At 39.4% G+C, this 20,719-nt stretch overlaps 2 protein-coding genes across 6 annotated transcripts in view; one reads left to right on the top strand and one right to left on the bottom strand.

The window, feature by feature from the left end:
- Window positions 1-15,478, top strand: part of SYCP2 (synaptonemal complex protein 2) — a 93,655-nt gene extending 78,177 nt beyond the window's left edge. The window contains exons 36-43 of the mRNA XM_089658653.1: window positions 218-382; window positions 1,797-1,921; window positions 9,176-9,270; window positions 9,346-9,445; window positions 9,714-9,772; window positions 9,843-9,921; window positions 12,342-12,398; window positions 14,590-15,478. Coding sequence (XP_089514779.1) covers window positions 218-382; window positions 1,797-1,921; window positions 9,176-9,270; window positions 9,346-9,445; window positions 9,714-9,772; window positions 9,843-9,921; window positions 12,342-12,398; window positions 14,590-14,661 — 752 coding nt within the window. The 3' untranslated portion in view covers window positions 14,662-15,478. The remainder of the gene's footprint in view (window positions 1-217; window positions 383-1,796; window positions 1,922-9,175; window positions 9,271-9,345; window positions 9,446-9,713; window positions 9,773-9,842; window positions 9,922-12,341; window positions 12,399-14,589) is intronic.
- PHACTR3 (phosphatase and actin regulator 3) overlaps window positions 1-20,719 on the bottom strand; it is a 190,255-nt gene that overhangs the window by 48,241 nt on the left and 121,295 nt on the right. For 4 of the 5 annotated variants that reach the window (XM_089658654.1, XM_089658657.1, XM_089658655.1 and 1 more), the window contains exons 11-13: window positions 20,408-20,548; window positions 19,991-20,067; window positions 18,259-18,825 (exon numbers count right to left, since the gene is read on the bottom strand). The exons of the other annotated variant lie outside the window; for it this stretch is intronic. In XM_089658654.1, the coding sequence (XP_089514780.1) occupies window positions 18,810-18,825; window positions 19,991-20,067; window positions 20,408-20,548 (234 nt within the window). In that variant the 3' untranslated portion in view covers window positions 18,259-18,809. Of the gene's footprint in view, window positions 1-18,258; window positions 18,826-19,990; window positions 20,068-20,407; window positions 20,549-20,719 lie in introns of those variants that run through there. 5 annotated transcript variants of the gene reach the window in all.

Below are 20,719 nucleotides of genomic sequence, written 5' to 3'. Positions count from 1 at the left end.
ATAAATTAGGGTAAAAGGAAAGCTAGTGTAGAAAAGGTATTTGGAACAGGGATGTCCTAAAATGCTGGGCCTTAGAGGGAGGCCAGCAGTTTCTGTAAATAAAATTATTTCTGAAAATCTCTGTTTTTGGATGTACAGTGCAGGGCTTTCAAAAATGACAGTTCATCTTTTATAATTGAAGGGGATTTGTTTTCATATATAATACTGTCTATTACAGGTCCTGCAATACATAAAGCAGTGTTGGATCTCAGGCACATTAACAATGAGAGCAGCCATTTTGCTGACAACAGTATGGAAGGAAGTGACAATGGGACAAAACATAGGAAGATAAAGCTGCTTCCGCGTAGACTCTTTCCAGCTACAGGAGAAAAGGAGCCCAGAGGTAAGTAGAGTTGAAGATGGCATGGTTCCAGGACCATACAAACATATTTGACAGATCACGGTTACAGCCCTTCAGGACCATGAGTATTTTGCTTGAGTCTAAAGCAGGAACTTTCTGTTCCTTTGTGTCATCTGAGAAAGCACTTAAATGTACCCACAGTATTTAGTACATATGAAAGGATTGCATAGATTCCTTCAGTCTGTTGATTCATTCACTGTTTTTCCAGTGTCTGCTTTAGCAGGAGGCATTGTCACGGACCGACTGGCAGTAGCCTCTAGCGACCCACAAGCCGGAATTCCTCAGGGCGCGGAGTCTAAGCCTCAGTCTGCTGTTTTACCAGGGCCCCTGATGGTGGGGATGGACTTGAAGCAGCCTGAGACCAGGTCGCGACTCCCGAGTACAACCAGCTGTGGTAGAGGTGGTTTTGACAGTGGTAGGTAGCAGGTGAGAGCCAGATGTGAAGAGATAGTGTGTAGCGTAGTCAGACAGGCCAGGTCGGTAACAGCGGAGGTAAACGGTACAGAGCGGCAGGCAAAAGGATAAACGGGTCACGGGCCAGGTTCAGCAACAGGAGGTCAGGTCAACAGGAGAAGGCAGAAGTATGGTCAGACAAGCCAGGGATCTGGGTAGGAGAGGGTCATGATAATCCGGGTCAGGCAGGTTCGGCAACTAGGCAATCTCAGAACTAGGAACAGGAACACAGGAATAAGACCATATGGCACTTGAGCATTGCAAGAGCCGGCTTTAAATAGAGCGCCCTGCACTGTCATTGGTGGCCCGTGTGCGCGAGTGCGCATGCGCGGCCGCAACTGCCGCCCAGGTCCTAGCGCCCACGTGTTAGTACGTTTTGGCAATCTGCTCATGCGCAGACCTATGCGAAGCGGCGATCCCTGACAGGCATCTTAGATGCAGGGAAGTTAGAAGTCTTTCTCCTATAGGGGGGACCTTGACTGAGCCCAGATCACTATGCTGTCTTATGTCAGGAAGGACACTGAAATAAGGCTGCAAACTATCCTTAACTTTATTTCCCATAAGTGTATTATTTTGAATTTGAATTTTTTAGTCTACATGTAGAACATAATAATACAAAATCAGAAATTGCATTGCCCCTCAATCTGTCAAACACACAAGGATTCTCTCACACTGGTTTCTCCTCCTGTCACTGTTCCATTTCCTGGGATAATACTAGTCATTTTTCTCATCATACTTATGTTGGAACTGGACTTTGCAACTTCTTGAATACTGCGGAAGGAGATCTATTACATCCATAAGGTTTAAGTAGTTGCTTTCACAGTCTATTCTGCCTTTTCTTTATAACCAAACAACAGGTCAATCAGACTATTCAGAATAGAATTTTTGATGTAATCAATGTAATACCATTAATAAAACTACAAAGCAGTGTCTGTTGTTTTAGGGAGTCTGTCAATTTGCTCTGGGAAAGATGAGTCCACTGGAGGTCTAGACACCTGGGACAGAAGTGATTCTGATGTTGGACTGATGTGCCAAAAAATTGGCAAGGATTATACCCGGAAAATTCAGGTAGATCTGTATAGCCAAATGTAGTAGTACAAAGCAGCGTGTCATTAGAAAAAATAATCTGTTGGTTCCCCTGGTAGTAAACACAAGCACAACGTTTGGTGCAAACATCACCAATGAATAGAATTTTGAAGGAAAAATGTACCTTCTCCATTCTTCTGTTGCTGTTGCATAAGGAAATTAACATATAATAATGCCAAAATAGTACAAATAGTAGCCTCTTCTAGCATCTGGCTAAATCCTCATGCACGCTAGGTGTTTTAAAGACGCCAGTAGCGTTAGCTGTATAAAGACAAGTTAAAAACGCACGTTTTTCCGCAGTTTTTAGCATTTTTGCATTAACGTTTATCCATGGTTTTCTGGCTAAAAAAAATGCTGGTATGTCGCGTTAACCAGTGTTAGTGTGTTTTTACAGCTAAAAAACTCCTCTAAAACCCACTAGTTCTAGGTTTTTTTTCCAGCCAACAAACGCCCCTGCCAAAAAACTCTGATTAAAGCCTATGTGTGCATGGACACATAGGATAACATGCTGGGGGGTTTACTGGCTGTAGAAAAAAATGCCAAAAGCCAAAAACAGCCACTGTAAAAATGTCCAATGTGCATGAGGACTTAAGGTTAAAGCTTTTACCTCGGGGTTTCATTTTAGACTTGCTGAAAGTGCTTTAGCAGAAAAATGTAGTAGAAATGGCTCAGAGAGTCATATACTTGCTTTAGGGGAATATTAAAAGTGCCAAATCTTCTCAATAATATTAGATCCAAATCTGAATATCTTAATCATGCAGTATCTTTGGGGCTGTTGAATGTACTGGACTGCACTGTTTTGTATATTTAGGGTATTTAGTTGTAGAGTAAGGATTTTTTACCACAGTTCTGATATCTGTGTGTAAGAAATGTTTTTAAGGGCCACTCTGACATGTCAATGTATGAGTAAATTTATACAAAGAAACGGTATGTTCTGTACCCTCTAACAATAATTTACAGTGTTGATGTTGTATAGACTTTATAGCATTCACCTAAGTTGCTGAGAATTAGAAGCCTCCCCACAGGATATTAGAACATAACACAAAGTTATCTGAGTGTACCCTTTCACAGGGGAGTAAGATGAAAATAACATGGGACTTGTGACGGGAGCAACTTACAAGATGCGTCTGCTTTCTAGGCCTTAGCTAATGGTCTTTTCATGGCAAATAACATGCTGTTAATCAGGCAAACAATGCTGGTACATTGCTCTAGGTCTGGTCTAAAACACGGCTCTTGGCAATGTACGTAATTCTTTGCCCAGAGAGCACAGACTGTTACAGCATCCTGGAGCAAAGACAGTATGAAGAAACTGCAGGCCAGGGTTCACAGAACCTAGCAGAGGTAGCAAGTTTCATTGACGGCATCTGAAGGACAGATTCATCAGAACAATGTATTCTAGCTTATTGAAAAGGAAGATCTGTTCCTCAGATGCATATTTAAATATGTTCAGTTATTGTGATGATGGTGAAAAATTAGATGGTTTACAGAGATACATGTATTTTTTTTCTAATTACATCACAGGAAAGTAAGATATGTTCCAGTGATAGAAACTGAAACATGTTGATGTTCTTTTAATTAAGAGAGAGTTGCCCTGGGGGAATTCCCTGCCTATATTGTTAGGATAATTTGCATTCTAAGCACAGGGCTGCAAGTCCACACATAACATGAAGGACAGTATTTAAATACATTTAACTGTTTCACAGCAATTCAGATTACACCGTAGATCCGATTATTTTAGGTTCAGGCTGCACATTTAAGACATTTAAAAGAACAGTAAATTTCAAGGCAAACATTTGTACAAAATATCTAGTTAAATGTCCCCGAAAACTTGATCTGCAAAGATGGAACATTTCAGCTGTTCTCAAGTGAACATTTTTCTTTTATCTATTTCCATGTAAATTTGTGTGAAGGATCTTTTCTTTACAAATGATCATCCCTAAACAACATCTTTTACAAATCTGGCAAACATTTGTCAAACGTGGTACCTTAAGGGCCTGTGTCAACAGGCCTTCTGCTTGTGTTGATGGCATCAATTTCAGATGCTTCTGAGATCATTCAGAATTAATTGACGTGCAGTTTACCTCCTTACCTGCATTTGACCTGCTCCAAGTAGGTTTGCATTGTATTGTAATGCAGCACCAATTTGAAGTGAACAAAAGCCCCTTAACACAGGCTTTAATGCTGGCCGTACACATGACAACTTGATAGAGCAATCCAGCCTTTTCCAATCACAAAGCAGTTAAAGACATCAAATGGTGGTTTTGATTATCCGCAAGCAGGGGAAATTGAAATTGCTCCGACTGAACCAAATGAAAAATCTGATAGTCTTCAATAAAATTGCACTTGTTCCTCTGTTTTTAAGTTTTCAATAAACTGTATTGAAGCTGTCAATTGCCCAGTTTTGATTTAATAACACTGTTCAACAAATTTTTATTTTTTGCCAGTTTTGGAAACAAAAGGATCCATTTCTTAATGAATTTCACATTCTGAGTTCAAATATAACAATGAAATTTGTCAATTGGCTCTAGTTTTTCTGTAAACGGAATGTTTTCTACTATAGGCGTAATGACTACATAATGCACAATAATTATATAGATAGATGTCTTTCCACAAATATAAAGCAAGTGATATTGACTACATAACAAAGCCTAAATGGCATAATATATTGCATAGGATTACCAAGAAAAATTATAGCCATAAGCTAAGTTGAATCATTTTAATACTTAGGATTCTCACTAGTTTTGTCTTCAGTTTGTGTCGGTTTTGCTTCTCTTGGCTTTTTCTTCTTATTTAGCCCTTTTACAATTGGAGGCACCATACAAAAGTAACAATTACTAACATGATCTGTTGGCTCTCTCCAAATCATTGGCACAGCGAAAGGCATAGATGCCTTTTTTTCCATTCAACCATTGCTCCAGTGCCGTCCCACAAGAATTGCAGCATATATGTGGTGCCCAGCTCTTGTCCTGGTCTCCTATCTTGCAGCCAAAATACAAGCTGTAGGCTTTCTTAATCATTCCTGTTATCCTCCTTTTTTGTGAGATAAAAGTTATTTCACCGCAGATATAGCAGAAATTATCTGCTTTATTCACACAAGTTCGAGGCATTACTGAGTAGCCTATATAAGCATAAAACGAAATGTAAAGACGCTGTCGAACTACAATCAGCTACAGATACTGCAGCTTTTATGCAGTGAAGTGATGCAATTAAAGGCTAATATTGCATCATCTCAGTATACATGCAATTTTCTATTGGTCACCAGTATCAATTGCGCAATATGCAGCTGACGTTGCATCATAATTTTGAATGGCTTACGTCATTAGATGGGTGAATATATCATGGAAACTAGAGCCAATCAACATTTTTTAGGGTCATTTTCGTTTTCAGCACCCCAAAATTATGTAAGATTAGCTAATTTTATGCCCAAAACTTTTTACCTGTTGAACAGTGTAATTAAAAGAATTCTGGTGGTAAGTGGAACTCCGGAAGGTAGATTGCTTACTTTGTGGTGGTTACTCTTGTTTTTATGTGAAATTCCTGGTGGATGGAAATTCGTTGTGAGTGAAAACTATCACGTTCATCACCAGCTTTAATTTTTGTAAATAGCGTAGTGCAAGCTTCCTATCCCTTAGCAAGCAATCAGTCTGTCTTGTACTGGCATGACTTCAGTAGAGTGAATATTTATTGGTGGGTATCAGGGTGTTGCCCTTTGTACTTCCTCGTTGCGCTAATTTTTGTTGAGTGTACCTTTTGAGCATTCCATTTAAAATAAAGAACCCCTAAAGTTTGTGTAAATTGCCATTTCCCCCAAATGATAAACATATACCTGTTAGTTTGTATTGTTCTTTGGTTTGGAACTATACATTATGACTCTGACATGATATCTATAGAACCCTTTAACCCTTTGCACTATTGATTAATCAGCCTGTATTTATGTTACAGAATGAGGGCAACAAAGTGCTAGTGCTACTAGTGAGAAATCTTTTCACAATTTTTTTATCCCTTGTTGCACCTCGTTGCTTTTGATCTTCTGCAGCCTGTTTGCAGTCACTTAAAATCTACATGCACTCTAACAATAACTGAATGTGAGTGTAGTTTGTGTATTGTGACAGAAAAAGAGGTATAGGAAAGCTGGTGTATGTAATTTTCCAGTACCCCTTTAGATGTACAGTCAGGTCCATAAATATTGGGACATCGACACAATTCTAACATTTTTGGCTCTATACACCACCACAATGGATTTGAAATGAAACAAACAAGATGTGCTTTAACTGCAGACTGTCAGCTTTAATTTGAGGGTATTTACATCCAAATCAGGTGAACGGTGTAGGAATTACAACAGTTTGCATATCTGCCTCCCACTTGTTAAGGGACCAAAATAATGGGACAATTGGCTTCTCAGCTGTTCCATGGCTAGGTGTGTGTTATTCCCTCATTATCCCAATTACTATGAGCAGATAAAAGGTCCAGAGTTCATTTCAAGTGTGCTATTTGCATTTGGAATCTGTTGCTGTCAACTCTCAAGATGAGATCCAAAGAGCTGTCACTATCAGTGAAGCAAGCCATCATTAGGCTGAAAAAACAAAACAAACCCATGAGAGAGGTAGCAAAAACATTAGGTGTGGCCAAAACAACTGTTTGGAACATTCTTAAAAAGAAGGAACGCACCGGTGAGCTCAGCAACACCAAAAGACCTGGAAGACCACGGAAAACAACTGTGGTGGATGACCGAAGAATTCTTTCCCTGGTGAAGAAAACACCCTTCACAACAGTTGGCCAGATCAAGAACACTCTCCAGGAAGTAGGTGTATGTGTGTCAAAGTCAACAATCAAGAGAAGACTTCACCAGAGTGAATACAGAGGGTTCACCACAAGATGGAAACCATTGGTGAGCCTAAAAAAACAGGAAGGCCAGATTACAGTTTGCCAAACGACATCTAAAAAAGCCTTCACAGTTCTGGAACAACATCCTATGGACAGATGAGACCGAGATCACCTTGTACCAGAGTGATGGGAAGAGAAGAGTATGGAGAAGGAAAGGAACTGCTCATGATCCTAAGCATACCACCTCATCAGTGAAGCATGGTGGTGGTAGTGTCATGGCGTGGGCATGTATGGCTGCCAATGGAACTGCTTCTCTTGTATTTATTGATGATGTGACTGCTGACAAAAGCAGCCGGATGAATTCTGAAGTGTTTCGGGCAATATTATCTGCTCATATTCAGCCAAATGCTTCAGAACTCATTGGACGCCACTTCACAGTGCAGATGGACAATGACCCAAATCATACTCCAAAAGCAACCAAAGAGTTTTTTAAGGGAAAGAAGTGGAATGTTTTGCAATGGCCAAGTCAATCACCTGACCTGAATCCGATTGAGCATGCATTTCACTTGCTGAAGACAAAACTGAAGGGAAAGTGCCCCAAGAACAAGCAGTAACTGAAGACAGTTGCAGTAGAGGCCTGGCAGAGCATCACCAGGGATGAAACCCAGCGTCTGGTGATCTCTATGCATTCCAGACTTCAGGCTCTAATTGACTGCAAAGGATTTGCAACCAAGTCTTAAAAAGTGAAAGTTTAATTTATGATTATTATTCTGTCCTATTACTTTTGGTCCCTTAACAAGCGGGAGGCACATATGCAAACTGTTGTAATTCCTACACCGTTCACCTGATTTGAATGTAAATACCCTCAAATGTAAGCTGACAGTCTGCAGTTAAAGCACATCTTGTTCGTTTCATTTCAAATCCATTGAGGTGGTGTATAGAGCCAAAAATGTTAGAATTGTGTCGATGTTCTAATATTTATGGACCTGACTGTATATGGATAAGGTGGACATTTTGTGTTGAGTTTCATTTGGAGAGCACCGTGTCCTATGAATCTGTCAGGAGTAACCTATAGGAAATACAAATAACTGTTTTTAGGAAAAGCGAGTCTGCTAAACATACTGATAAACATGCCAGATTGGTACCTAATCTTGTTAGTCCTGACAGGTTTTGGTGGGCACTGAAATGTTGTGGATTTTTATACACTTTTGGAAACATCCCCAACCAGTCCTGTGATAACTGTGTCTGAGCTGCAAACCTGAGAACAGATCAAGTTAGAAAGGAAAGAGACAAATCTAGCTGAGCTTCTGAACAGCAGTGCAGACCTGGTGCAAGATCACACCTCTGCTCCATATATTTTGCGGGGACTTTTTTCAAGTTGTGATGAGAAAATGCAAAGCAGTTTGTATGTTTAGCTTTATCCGCTTCCCGACCACCCTATAGCAGAAATACTGCTGCAGGATTGCACAGGTGTGCAAAATCACGTGTATATATACGTGATTTTGCCGAGTATCTTTGACAGGGAGGAGGACTGTTTTGTGTACTAACAGTTCTCCTCCTTGTCAGCTCGGGCACACTGCTTTGGATGGCTGTGCACAGCACAGTAAAACACTCTCTGCACACAGTTAACCCTTTGATCGCCCAGCATGATAACCTCTTCCTGCCCAGTGCCATTAGTACAGTGTCAGTGCTTTTTTTTAGCACTGATCACTGTATTGGTGTCACTGGGGATATCCGTGACACCAAGTCAGTTCTCCCCAGTGTCAGAACGTCCGCCGCAATCCCGCTGTAATTCACTGATCGCCGACATTACTAGTGAAAAAAAAAACCTTCCAGTATCTATACTGCCATTTGTAAACACTATATATCTTTCACGTAAACCAATTAATTTACATGTATTGGGATTTTTTTTAGCACAGACATGTAGCAGAATACATTTTGACCTAAATTTATGATGAAATTTGATTTTTTTAATTTTTTTAATGGACATGTTTAATAGCAAAAAGTCAAAATTATTGTTTTTTGTTTATAGATCAAAAAATAAAAACCGCACAGGCGATTAAATACCACCAAAATAAAGCTCAATTTGTGGCGACAAAAGGACGTAAATTTCATTTGGGTGCAGCTTTGCATGACTGCGCAATTGTAAAATAACGCAGCGCCGTAACGTAAAAAAATGGCCTGGTCAGGAAGGGAGCTAAATCCTCTGGAGGGCAAGGGGTCAATAACTGTTGCTCTAGCATTTTATTCTGCAGTTCTGTCACCATGATTTTAGTTTATCTGGATTACATAACTCAATTTTTCCTAGCCAATAAATGTTTCAAGATCAGAGGAATGCATATTAAGTTGTTTAAACACATGCTCCTACTGAATATTTAAAAATTCTCTATGTTCTATGTTGGATTACCTTAGGATCGTTCCCGAAAAATGGATTTCTTTACTGAACAGTCAGTGAAGTCTGCACAGAAACACCTGACCTCGGTAGAGGTACAAGTACGGCAATGTCGGTAAGTGTGGGAACAGTGGTTTGTGCAGTCTGTACAGAACGGAATGGTCATTCAGTACAATTCTCCCTGTCCTAGAATGAAACATCTGGAAAAGTTCCAGCAGACCATTCTGGAAGAGATTGAAAGCTTTGAAAAAGATTCTAAGGCATTAAAGCAAATGGAAAAAGAATTTACTGTAAGACATTTTTCTGCGTGTTTTCACCTGTATCTGTCGGCGGAAAAGTTGGCAGCGTAATCGTTTCCTGCTTGTTCTTATAAGGGCTGATATTATAGATAACTGGGTTCTTATCATCTGAATGGTTATGTAGTACAATTATCAGATCTCTGGCCATGTGCCATTCATCACCCTCATCCTCCATAGTATTAAAATGTGCATCCCACAGTGATAAAATGACATCTCAGATCATATCAGCAGCTTCTCATCCTTACCCTATGTCTTTTAGAATTTCTGGAGCCAGCAGACACAAGTGCTGAGTGTCTATCACAGCAATGAACAAAAAAGGTCAGTTTTACTCTTACAGGGCAAAGTTTTTAGCCCTTCTCATTATTAAATCTGCTGCTTCTAATTTTAGGATTCATTGCCTGAAGGCTTCATTTGAAAAGAATGTATCACACTGCACAGACATCGAAGGAAAGATTTTTACTTCTGAAGTATGTAATTACAACATACAAAAGTATTGCAAGAATTATATAAATAGTATATTTACATGTTTCTTTGTTCAATTTTGCTGAATGACCTGAAAGATGCACCAGTATGCTTCCAAAGCAAATGCATTAAAAACAAAAAAAACGTTTATGATTTGTGTTTGTTTACATTTACTCCAGATATTTTATAACACATTCTGTTCAAAAGACACCCAGGTTATTTTGTTGAAGTAACCTGAGAAATGGTATAATGGGTTGTGACACCAGAGTTTCAAGACCCATTTTGTTACATCTAAGTTAGAGATTCTGTGCTATTAGACTGGTCAGTGTTTTACCTTTCTTTACTTAACCGCAGAACATGCAAATTCTAAGTGGGTGAAAAGAGTGAAGGTTTTATTTACTTTAGGGGCTCTCAATGGACCTTGCATATTTTAGGTTTTAAATGAACATGCAAGGCTATAAATATAGGAGTTGGCATTGCTAATTTGTTTTCAAAGGAATCCTGTAGTGAGAGATATATGGAGGCAGCCTTATGCCAGCCATAGACTGTTCAAAAATCAGCCGATTTTCACACTGTTAGTGGGTTAATTGGTCGGCCGTTTTTCGCACTTTGAGATTATCGGTCATGTTGGAAAATTCACGGCCGATTTAGACGATCGGCTGATTTTCCCGGCAATGATGGCCAAATCAGCCGATCGTTTTAACGATAAAAAATCTGCGCATGAGCCGTGACCTGCAAGGGACAGAAGTTATGGGGTGAACTTTATGATATAGTCGGCCGAATTTTTTTTTTGTAATCGGTGGTAACGTCAAACGAACAACCGATTTGTCGTTTATTGTTCGAAAAATCGGCCGATGTTCGACCCGTCTGTGGCCTGCATTATTCGGAAAATGCTAGTTGCTTAGCAGCTGATAAAAGTACATTGAGACATAGTCCTTTAGTAAACATTCAGATCAGGAAAGTCAGAGTGAAGGCAGAGCTACCAATTTGTGTATTTGTTCTGGTTAAGTGACTAAGAGCAGTCACGTATCAGTATGCTAGGGAACTTTTAATTTCAGAAGGATGTGTCAGCTATGGTATCCTTCATACTGCCTCAACACACATCACCTCCCTGTGCATTCCTTGTGTCGGTGCTTGGGAGCCGGTAACAGGTTCTCACTTTCAAAACTAAGCTCCTTTTTAGCTATGGTGTTGGGGGCCATGTGTCAAAGATGAAGTGTCCTGTCCGACTTAGAAGCTAGTAGGGCACCTAGGAAGATGGAGCAAAGTACTACAATTCTTTGTCCCATCAGGAACTAAATAAAAAAATAGCAATAATTATTCTCTAAAGTGAACATTTCAGAGCTGCCATCCTGATTCTGGCTATACCACAAAAAGACATGCAGCAAGTAAGTGTGCTGAACCCCCTGCTTGTTTCTAGTCAATGACACACTGGGGTTGATTTACTAAAGGCAAATAGACTGTGCACTTTGCAAATGTAGTTGCACTCATTTTCCTTAGTAAATATAATGTGGTTAAACTTTACTTTGTGAAAAATACCCAATCAGATGCAAGGAAAATAAAAAAATAAATACATTTTTGCCTGCACATGATTGGATGATGAAAATCAGAAGAGCTTTACGACATTTACTAAGTTCTGGGGAAAATGAGTGCAATTGCACTTGCAAAATGCACCATCTATTTGCCTGTTGTAAATTAACTCTACTGTATATATTAAAGTCAGGACTGGCATTTTGAGTTCAGTAGGTTTCCTAAGTTGGCCTGCATTGCGCTGAAAAATTCTTAACAGACCTGGAACTGCTTAAAGGCTCATCCAGACAGCCAAATGGTGTAACCTTGCTGGTCATTATAAGCATTGGAGGAATATTCCTCTTTATGGGTTTGAAGTGGAAGACCTCATAAGAAAACCATACAAAACCAAAAGCTTTTAAAGGAGAAGCCAAATCTATTTTGGCTAATCTTCTCCTGTAGGTCACAGGAGTGCAGTTCAATCTACGCTTCTGTGACTTGTTTTGATCCACCGCTGGGATCCACCTAGAAGCCTGGACCGGCACCTGGCTCTGCCTCTCAGTGATCTGCTGAGAGCCTGAGACAGCCCCTCCAAACCCTCCAGAGCCCAGCTCTCCAGGGAGTGCTGGGGGGGGGGGGGCAGAGCAGAGAGCCGGAGATGGAAGTCAAGGCTCCCTGCTCAGCTCGGAAGGGAAAACTGAGCGATCAGCAGTCTTTGATTGCTCAGTTCTCACCCTTAGAGGGGGGACAGATGCAGTATCTGATCAATGCTTCATCCTCCTGGTGCATATAACTGTTTTTTTTTAAAGCCCATTCTACACAGTCTGAAGCAAAATGTGCAGAAACTGAAGATATATTGTAGTTCTTAAAAATAATCTATTTACAGTACAATGGAATATATTTTGTCTTTCTATAGATGCATGTTATGAAAGAAGACATGAAGAATGTTCAAGAATCGCTTCTCAAAAAAATGGTAATTTCAGCACTTTCCAGTTTTCCCTACATTTAATAACAGTTTATTATCTATTATATAGAGAAATATCTTACTATCTCATAGTCACTGCTTACAGATTAAATGTGAATGGAAATGGAAGCTCTTGTATTTCTAGAAATATGACACGCTCAATTTAAACCACCCACTCGTAATCCTTTCCATGTTTAGTAAAAGAAAATAGAATTTTGAGGTATTAATAAGATGTCTTTCCTGTAGGTGGCGCCAAGTAGATTCCATCTCATTTCATTCCCGTGTTGTGATAAATAGTGTGCTAACCTCTCAGTTGAATGTGATAAATGCACTGAGTTTAAATGTATGTCTGGGGAAAAAACCTACACAACACATCTCTGCAATATATGAACATTTCCCAACGTTTTGCCCCGGTAAATACACTGCCAGTTGATCGGCTTCTAACTTCCTGTGCTTTGTACCTTTCTGCACTAAAATCCCAAACAGTGTTTTGAGCTATGCCAAATTCTCATCTGTGGACTTCAGATACCCCGTTATATGGATGTGGAGAGGAGGAAGTGTTCTGTGGCTCAGCAGAGGAGAACTAGGCAGGGCTGAGCTGACAAAAGTGCTTGGGATTTCAGTGCAGCAGAACCACTGTGTTGTCAGCTCAAATGGGAAGGTAGGAGCTCATTGGATTTCTGGCAGATGAACAGTTATTTTCTTGTACTGAAAACATGGAAAATAGTGCACGTGTTGCAGAGGAGGATTGCATATTTTCCTAGACCTACACTTTAAATCTTGCTTTACACTACCGAAATAGGGTTCCACAATATGTTTGAGTGTATCTAATTCTCTCTCTCTCGTGAAAAATGATATATACAATCCAGTGTACAGCACTCATTAATTACACTGTTCAACAAATTTTTATTTTTTGCCAGTTTTGGAAACAAAAGGATCCATTTCTTAATGAATTTCACATTCTGAGTTCAAATATAACAATGAAATTTGTCAATTGGCTCTAGTTTTTCTGTAAACGGAAAGTTTTCTACTATAGGCGTAATGACTACATAATGCACAATAATTATATAGATAGATGTCTTTCCACAAATATAAAGCAAGTGATATTGACTACATAACAAAGCCTAAATGGCATAATATATTGCATAGGATTACCAAGAAAAATTATAGCCATAAGCTAAGTTGAATCATTTTAATACTTAGGATTCTCACTAGTTTTGTCTTCAGTTTGTGTCGGTTTTGCTTCTCTTGGCTTTTCTCTTGTATTCGAGGAAAGGGCTATCTCTTACAACTGCACGTGACTACACGCTTCAGGTTCTTCCTCACTTGACTCAACCACGAAGGATTCTGGTGCTTTAGGAATTGGTAGCCCCTCTCCATGAGGAACTGGACGTATTGCCGATGGAATATTTGGATAGTGCACAGATAACTTTTTCTTCTTATTTAGCCCTTTTACAATTGGAGGCACCATACAAAAGTAACAATTACTAACATGATCTGTTGGCTCTCTCCAAATCATTGGCACAGCGAAAGGCATAGATGACTTTTTTCCATTCAACCATTGCTCCAGTGCCGTCCCACAAGAATTGCAGCATATATGTGGTGCCCAGCTCTTGTCCTGGTCTCCTATCTTGCAGCCAAAATACAAGTTGTAGGCTTTCTTAATCATTCCTGTTATCCTCCTTTTTTGTGAGATAAAAGTTATTTCACCGCAGATATAGCAGAAATTATCTGCTTTATTCACACAAGTTCGAGGCATTACTGAGTAGCCTATATAAGCATAAAACGAAATGTAAAGACGCTGTCGAACTACAATCAGCTACAGATACTGCAGCTTTTATGCAGTGAAGTGATGCAATTAAAGGCTAATATTGCATCATCTCAGTATACATGCAATTTTCTATTGGTCACCAGTATCAATTGCGCAATATGCAGCTGAAGTTGCATCATAATTTTGAATGGCTTACGTCATTAGATGGGTGAATATATCATGGAAACTAGAGCCAATCAACATTTTTTAGGGTCATTTTCGTTTTCAGCACCCCAAAATTATGTAAGATTAGCTAATTTTATGCCCAAAACTTTTTACCTGTTGAACAGTGTTATAGATCAGAAAATGACATTTGCTCACATGTATGGAATTATGTCGAAAAAATATGACCTTCTGAAACATTTCCAAAATTCCTTGTTTTTAAAACAGCACGAAGAGGATCTTCTCAGTGTACGAAGAGGACTAGAGTCCCTCTTTATGGCAGGAGCAGGTCCCTTTTAGTTTCAGTACCTTGTGCCAGGCATGTAGTTTTATGTCTTACAGAATGTGTATGCTGATAGATTTATTTTACTGGTTTAATTATTTGTGAGTTTTGTTTAGATTGTTGAGTTGTACCAACGATTTCTAGAAGAGTGTATGCAAAGAAAGGACAAAAAAACAAGAATATAAATGTTACGAAAGACTGAGCTATTCAGATTTTTCTACACAACTTCAGAAATATGATAGGCTGAATTTATTTGGATTACCAATGCTGTGCACTAGTTGTACATTTTCCTGCTAAATCGTTTGCATAACGCATTTGTTTTACGAAAGGCAGTACTGCTGTGTGGAGTGCAGTAACCCAGAACAAGCAGAAATGAAGTCCAATTTTTGCGTAAGATAGATTGGCAAGGTTGTTAGAACCTCTTTCCAGCCTTTCACTCTGTATATGTCCCATAAGGGGAGGTTACTCCCACTTAATGCATGGTCCCCAGGACCAGAAGTCTCCTTTAACTGGGTCACAGACAACAGCTAGCAAAGGTTCTAATCTTCCCTGCTCTAACCAGAACTGACTAGAGTTAGGCTTTGTCACTTCTGGTAGACGAAAGCCAGTTGCTGGTTTACTATACTTTGCCTTGTTAACTTGGGAAAGAACTGTTTCACCTAGGTTTGTAGCTGTTCATTACTTGTGATTGTTCTGCACTTGTTGTTAATTTGTTTTATCTTGTTAAAATATGTCTTTGCTTTGTTAATTGCACTTAAGTGATGTAAAAGTTGAATTTTAAACAGTCTGGAGTTTGATATGTAAGGGGTAACAGTAAAGAGTTACTTTGATGTTCCCAGGATGCATATTCTTTCTGTTGAACATACGTAAAACAATATAGGGGACACTACAATAGTGCATTGTTGTGCTGGGCAAGCAAATCATGAATGGCTGGTGTTTATAAAACTGTAACTGTACTTAGCCATATGAAAAAAATCTTGGGTGCGGGTGTATTTATTTTATATATGAAAAAACTTACACATCAGCATTTGTTATACAGTATTCCTATTCGACTTTCTGGTTTAAAACTAGAGGAAAGGTAAAGAGATAGTGGCAACAGCTCAAGCTTGCAGATGAAAATGACAGCTGGCAGTCTGCAAGTGGGTGCTTGTGGGCAACACAGATACTTATCTGTCCCTTCACAATTTATACACAAGCCAGCTGTAACTACTATAGGAGTTAGGGCTCATGTACACTGCAACTGCTAAACTGTCTTTCAGGAGCTGTTGAGAGTTTTTTTCAGCAGCCCCTGAACTCTCCCTAATGTTTTCCTATGTGTCCATGAACACATAGTCGTTTACAGGCAGTTGAGTTTACAGTCGTTTTTTTAACGCACCAAACTTGCGTTCAGCAGTAGATTTTACCAGCGTTTCAAATGCCAAATGCTTGTAAACGCGTGTAAACATGGTTAACCGCGTTTAGAAGCTTTTTTAACTGTTCCATGTCCATATGCTGTCCAGAGCCTTTTTTTCATCATCAGAAATGCATGCAAAGTGTTTCCATGTATTCAAATGGACCTGGTACACCAGCACAGTCAGTTCCAGGTTTTGCGTGAAGGAAAAAATGATAGAACGTGCCGCATTATGCTCTTGATGGGATCCATAGTGAATACAACCAGAAAAGACAGGTCATCGCAACACATACTGCTCTCTCTGCTTCTGATCTCTCTATTTCTCTCAAAGTGTCTGAAATAGTTAATTATTTACTATTTTTCAGTGCATTCTGGGCATTTGGGAAGGTCTCCGGAGGTTATCTTTTAAAAACGCTTCTAAATGCAAACGCACATAAACGCGGTATGCAACCCCGGCTAAACTGAGTCAGTTTCCATCATTCAGAAGAGTTTTCCAAATGTCCCATGTACATGAGCCCTAATTGTCACTGTGGTGGCAGAGCAATAGTTTTATTGGTATCTGCAAGAAGAAACTGGTTAATGTGCTTTTGCTGGTAACATTAAAGTGATCATTCTCGTCGTACCCCTCATATAAGACAAATTGGGGTGGATTTGCTAAAGGCAAATAGACTTTGCTTTTTGCAAGTGAAGTTGAACTCAGTTTCCCCAGGGCTTAGTGAATGTGGTGAAACTTCACTTTGTGAAGCATACAAAATCAAGTGCATGGAAAATAAAAAAACAGCATTATTGCCTGCACATGACTGGATGATGGAAATCAGCAGAGCTTCAACACATACACTAAGCTCTGGGTAAAATCAATGCAACTGCACAGTGCACATTATATTTGTATTTAGTAAATCAAACTCATTGTTGGTTACAGTATGTGCTTTTGTTACCCAGTGTTGAACACAGCTCATGTTTAGCCATCTCGCCCTTTGGTAAGCACGGTCAGTAACATTTTTTGTTATTTTTGCTTTTTGGCTGTTTACTCTTTCATCCAAGTCGGTGCTACAGGCAATGTTAGGAAGATCACATTTACCACCCAATTTATTGCCTTACTCTCCAAAGCACCTCTGTTACCTGCAGAGAACACAGGCATACATCCACCCTGCATCCTTTAATGCTGAGGGCCTCACTGACTTACACTTACACTAGGCCCTGTCATTGCCACGTTGGATGTCGGTGTTGTCTTTGCCTCAGCATTCAGGAGGTCATTGCTAATGGAATTTTTGAGCTCTGGAGGGCCATATAGTAAAATAGAAAGTGTGAAGTGCATCTGCGGTGCCTTCTGTGCTGCGTGTGTGTTGGTTTCTGGTAGGGTTTTTTTGTATCACAGGTTTGCTTTAGATATGGTTTACAACAGCCCTCACTGCCTCTATTATGGGAAATAAAAACAATGATATTTTGTTTGAGGACCACCAGCAGGACACATTTTCAAAACTTGCAGGTAAGAGTACAGGCTTTTTTATCAGCATTAATCTATAAAAAAACCTATCTGGCATGAAAAGAGATCTAAAAAAATGTCTTTTGTTGGCATCTACAAAATATGGAAGATTTATTAATACAGAAGGAAAAGTGTGTTACCCCTAGCTCTAAGATTCCGGCTCCCACTCATTATAACATTGGCTCTAGGATACAGCTAGAAGTTGGCTTTCATTTTATTTGCTACAATTGAATGAGTGTTTAGAATCTAAATGGTAGCTTTTATTTTATGTGCAGTCAATATCAAAATAACATATTTAATCATAGTAACCAAAGCATAGTTGCTATGGCTAAGTAATACTTTGCTCTGCTATGTAATATTGAAGCTGATGTCTATACTAACATCTAAATAATGCATTGAAGTATGTGAGATATCTATAACCTTCCAAAGGAATTGAGTTCAGCCAGTCTTGCATCTCACATATCTCTATCACACTGCACAACCAGGATGATGCTTCTGTTGATTCCCTGGTTCAGCTTCTTCGATTATCTGTTTGTTGACTGGACAAAGGTGGTGGCATGAGTTTATCCTCAAGTGAGCAGACTGGAGGCAAAGTTGTGAAACCAGAAACTGCAAAGCTGAATCAGGAAAACAAGTTGTCCCCAGTCCGCCGGTGTTTGTTTTGCGGCAGGCCTATGTAATTTACATTACTTTTTTTTAATCTGCTGTTCCAGCGCTGTACATACAAGACTCAGATCAGCATTTTCAGCAATGTTCGTTTTTTTTTTTTTTAATAAGAATAACGTAACCAGGAAAATGTAACATTTTCAGACATTAAAAAAAGAAACATAATATAAAACATGAAAATACTTTGCCGAGGCATGACCTTTACAAAGAAAGTGTGACGAGGCGGACATGTCGATGTAATACTGATAGATGTGCTGGCTGCGTTTGTCCATTATGATGTCGCCATGCACAGCGTCTTGCTGCAATATACAGCGTCAATCCAGTGTCCATCCAGTGTCTCTCAGCGACACCCACTTTTGTTTTGCGTGTGTATCCTTGAGCTTAGTTTCTCTCCCCTATTGGGGCTGATCAGTCCGCAGACATGCGCGGTGAACTCATCGCCATTCCACTCCACATCAGGAAGTGTAGCAGACAGTTTCTCCTTATCACCCACAATGAACTCTCTGCGAAAATTTCAGAGCTCCAGGCGCTCAACTTCACAACTGAACCTCATTGCTCCTCATGGAACATGTTCAGCGATTTTTGTAACTGCAAAGTAGGACCGTTTCTCCTATGCATGAAAGATTTTACGGTCTGTGATACCTGAAAAGGAAAGAGAAGGAGAGTTTTAGTCCAAGAGCTTTAAAGTAATCTGTTAATACTTTGAATGGAAAATGTAATTTTTTATTCCAATTTAAGGACGGCTTCACATTGGCCCAACGCACTTATGCTAAAGCGCAGCCTACCTGTGTTTTTTGTGCAAGTTAGCTGTGCTTTCCTATAGACTTCTATGAGGTCTTGTGGTTTTGGTGCAGTTTCAGAAAGCGAACCAAAACTCCAGCATGCTGCAGCTTGGTGCTTTCTAAAACCACAACAAAACCAAATGACATCATAGAAGTCTATGGAAAAGCTCAGGTAACCCACACAAAAACATGTATCACTTCTCTGCTCAAAGTTTTTATATGCCTGACTAACATAAGGTCACTATGTCAAGCTGTTATATGCCTGAATAAGCTAAGGTCACCATGTCAAAATATCTAAGTTTGTGTGAATACACGTACCAATGAAAATGCAAACCAAGTCGTCTAGAGAATGTTACAGTTAGAAGTGTTGGGACAAACTATGGTTTAAATCCATATAAAGGTGTTACAACCCAACCATTGTTGCTGTAACTGCTGCAGCACTGCTGGCTGTGGTATACTTTGTCCCAACCTATGTCACCGTCACTAGTTGGACAGCTTGGCCTGAATTTAAATGTGGAGAAGGCACTTGAAATAAGAAAAACGTTTGTGTGCTGAACACATATATTATTCATACGATATGAGAATGAGATATATTTGTAAAATTCAGGCTTGAACTTCTAAATCTGATAACCATGAGGTGGTATTTTCATACCACTTTTGATAAATACCAGTGACTGTCAGATTGCCAGTTGGTCCTATATAAAGGGCATCCACACAAAGACAGAAAGTGGGAGGCATATTTAAAAAGTCGGCTTTGATGACCGTGCGCAAGGCTTATATCCCTTTAATACATTTGCAGAGGTAAATCTACAGTATGGCAGATGATATAAAACCCACAGTAATAACTACAGTAATACTGAAACCCCAGCTCAGTTGTTTCTCTTATATACTTTTTTTTTGTTTCCGTCAAAGTTACATAATATATTACACAAGTTCTTATCCTCAGCCCTTCCAAATAAATCTCATCATTGACTATAACCAGCTTAAACGGCAATGCCAGAATACATTATATTACAAACACTAACCTGGTCAAATGTTTGCTTGAAGCATGTACTTCCATCTCATTGCTTTTATATTCATTTAGTTCTTTTCGAATGGCAGCCTGGAAATAAGAACACAATGCATTGTTAGCTAAATTGTCCAGCAAAAAAAATATTAGGACATTTGTATTTTGGTGTCATATAGACAAAGTAATAATACACAACATTCTTAGTTACTATCTCATAATTAATGTGCATCATGCAAAGGTTGTCCATACAGCCATACAGAGGGACATCTGCTCACTGGAGCAAAAAGTGAGGCAGTTACCCAGAGAAACCAGATTCCTTGTGTTCATATAAATACACATTTTGATTGGTGGGCTTTGACAACTGCCCCATTTCTGCTTCAGTTTTCTTAGTACCAATCATGGTAAATCTGTCTCATTATATCACACACGGTACCTTGTCTGCTGCAGATAATCTGGTCCATGGCTTGTCTGCTCTTCTATCGTAATCCTGGGCTTTTGCCACCTCCACATAATCACTAAATCGTATCAGGATTTTTCTCTCTCGCAGTTCGTCTACTGTTGGCCTTTGATTGAGCTACATAAAAAGAATAAAATATCAGTTATATAGTTCAGTGTTCCGTTACAGAGTTAGTCAGATTATGTTGCTTCAGTGAGGAGTGTAAAGCAAACATGAAAGCATGTTCTAGAAATTAGTGGTGCTTTCTTGCCCAAAGCGTTTCCACTTTAGCTTAAATCCCACTGAGCG

Source organism: Staurois parvus, unplaced genomic scaffold (genome assembly GCF_062004578.1).
Source record: "Staurois parvus isolate SC_StPar_1 unplaced genomic scaffold, SC_StPar_1.0 ptg001087l, whole genome shotgun sequence".
NCBI classification, from domain to species: Eukaryota; Metazoa; Chordata; class Amphibia; order Anura; family Ranidae; genus Staurois; species Staurois parvus.
The sequence above is the reverse complement of the archived record's forward strand: the minus strand, read 5'-3'. Positions and strand labels throughout refer to the sequence as shown.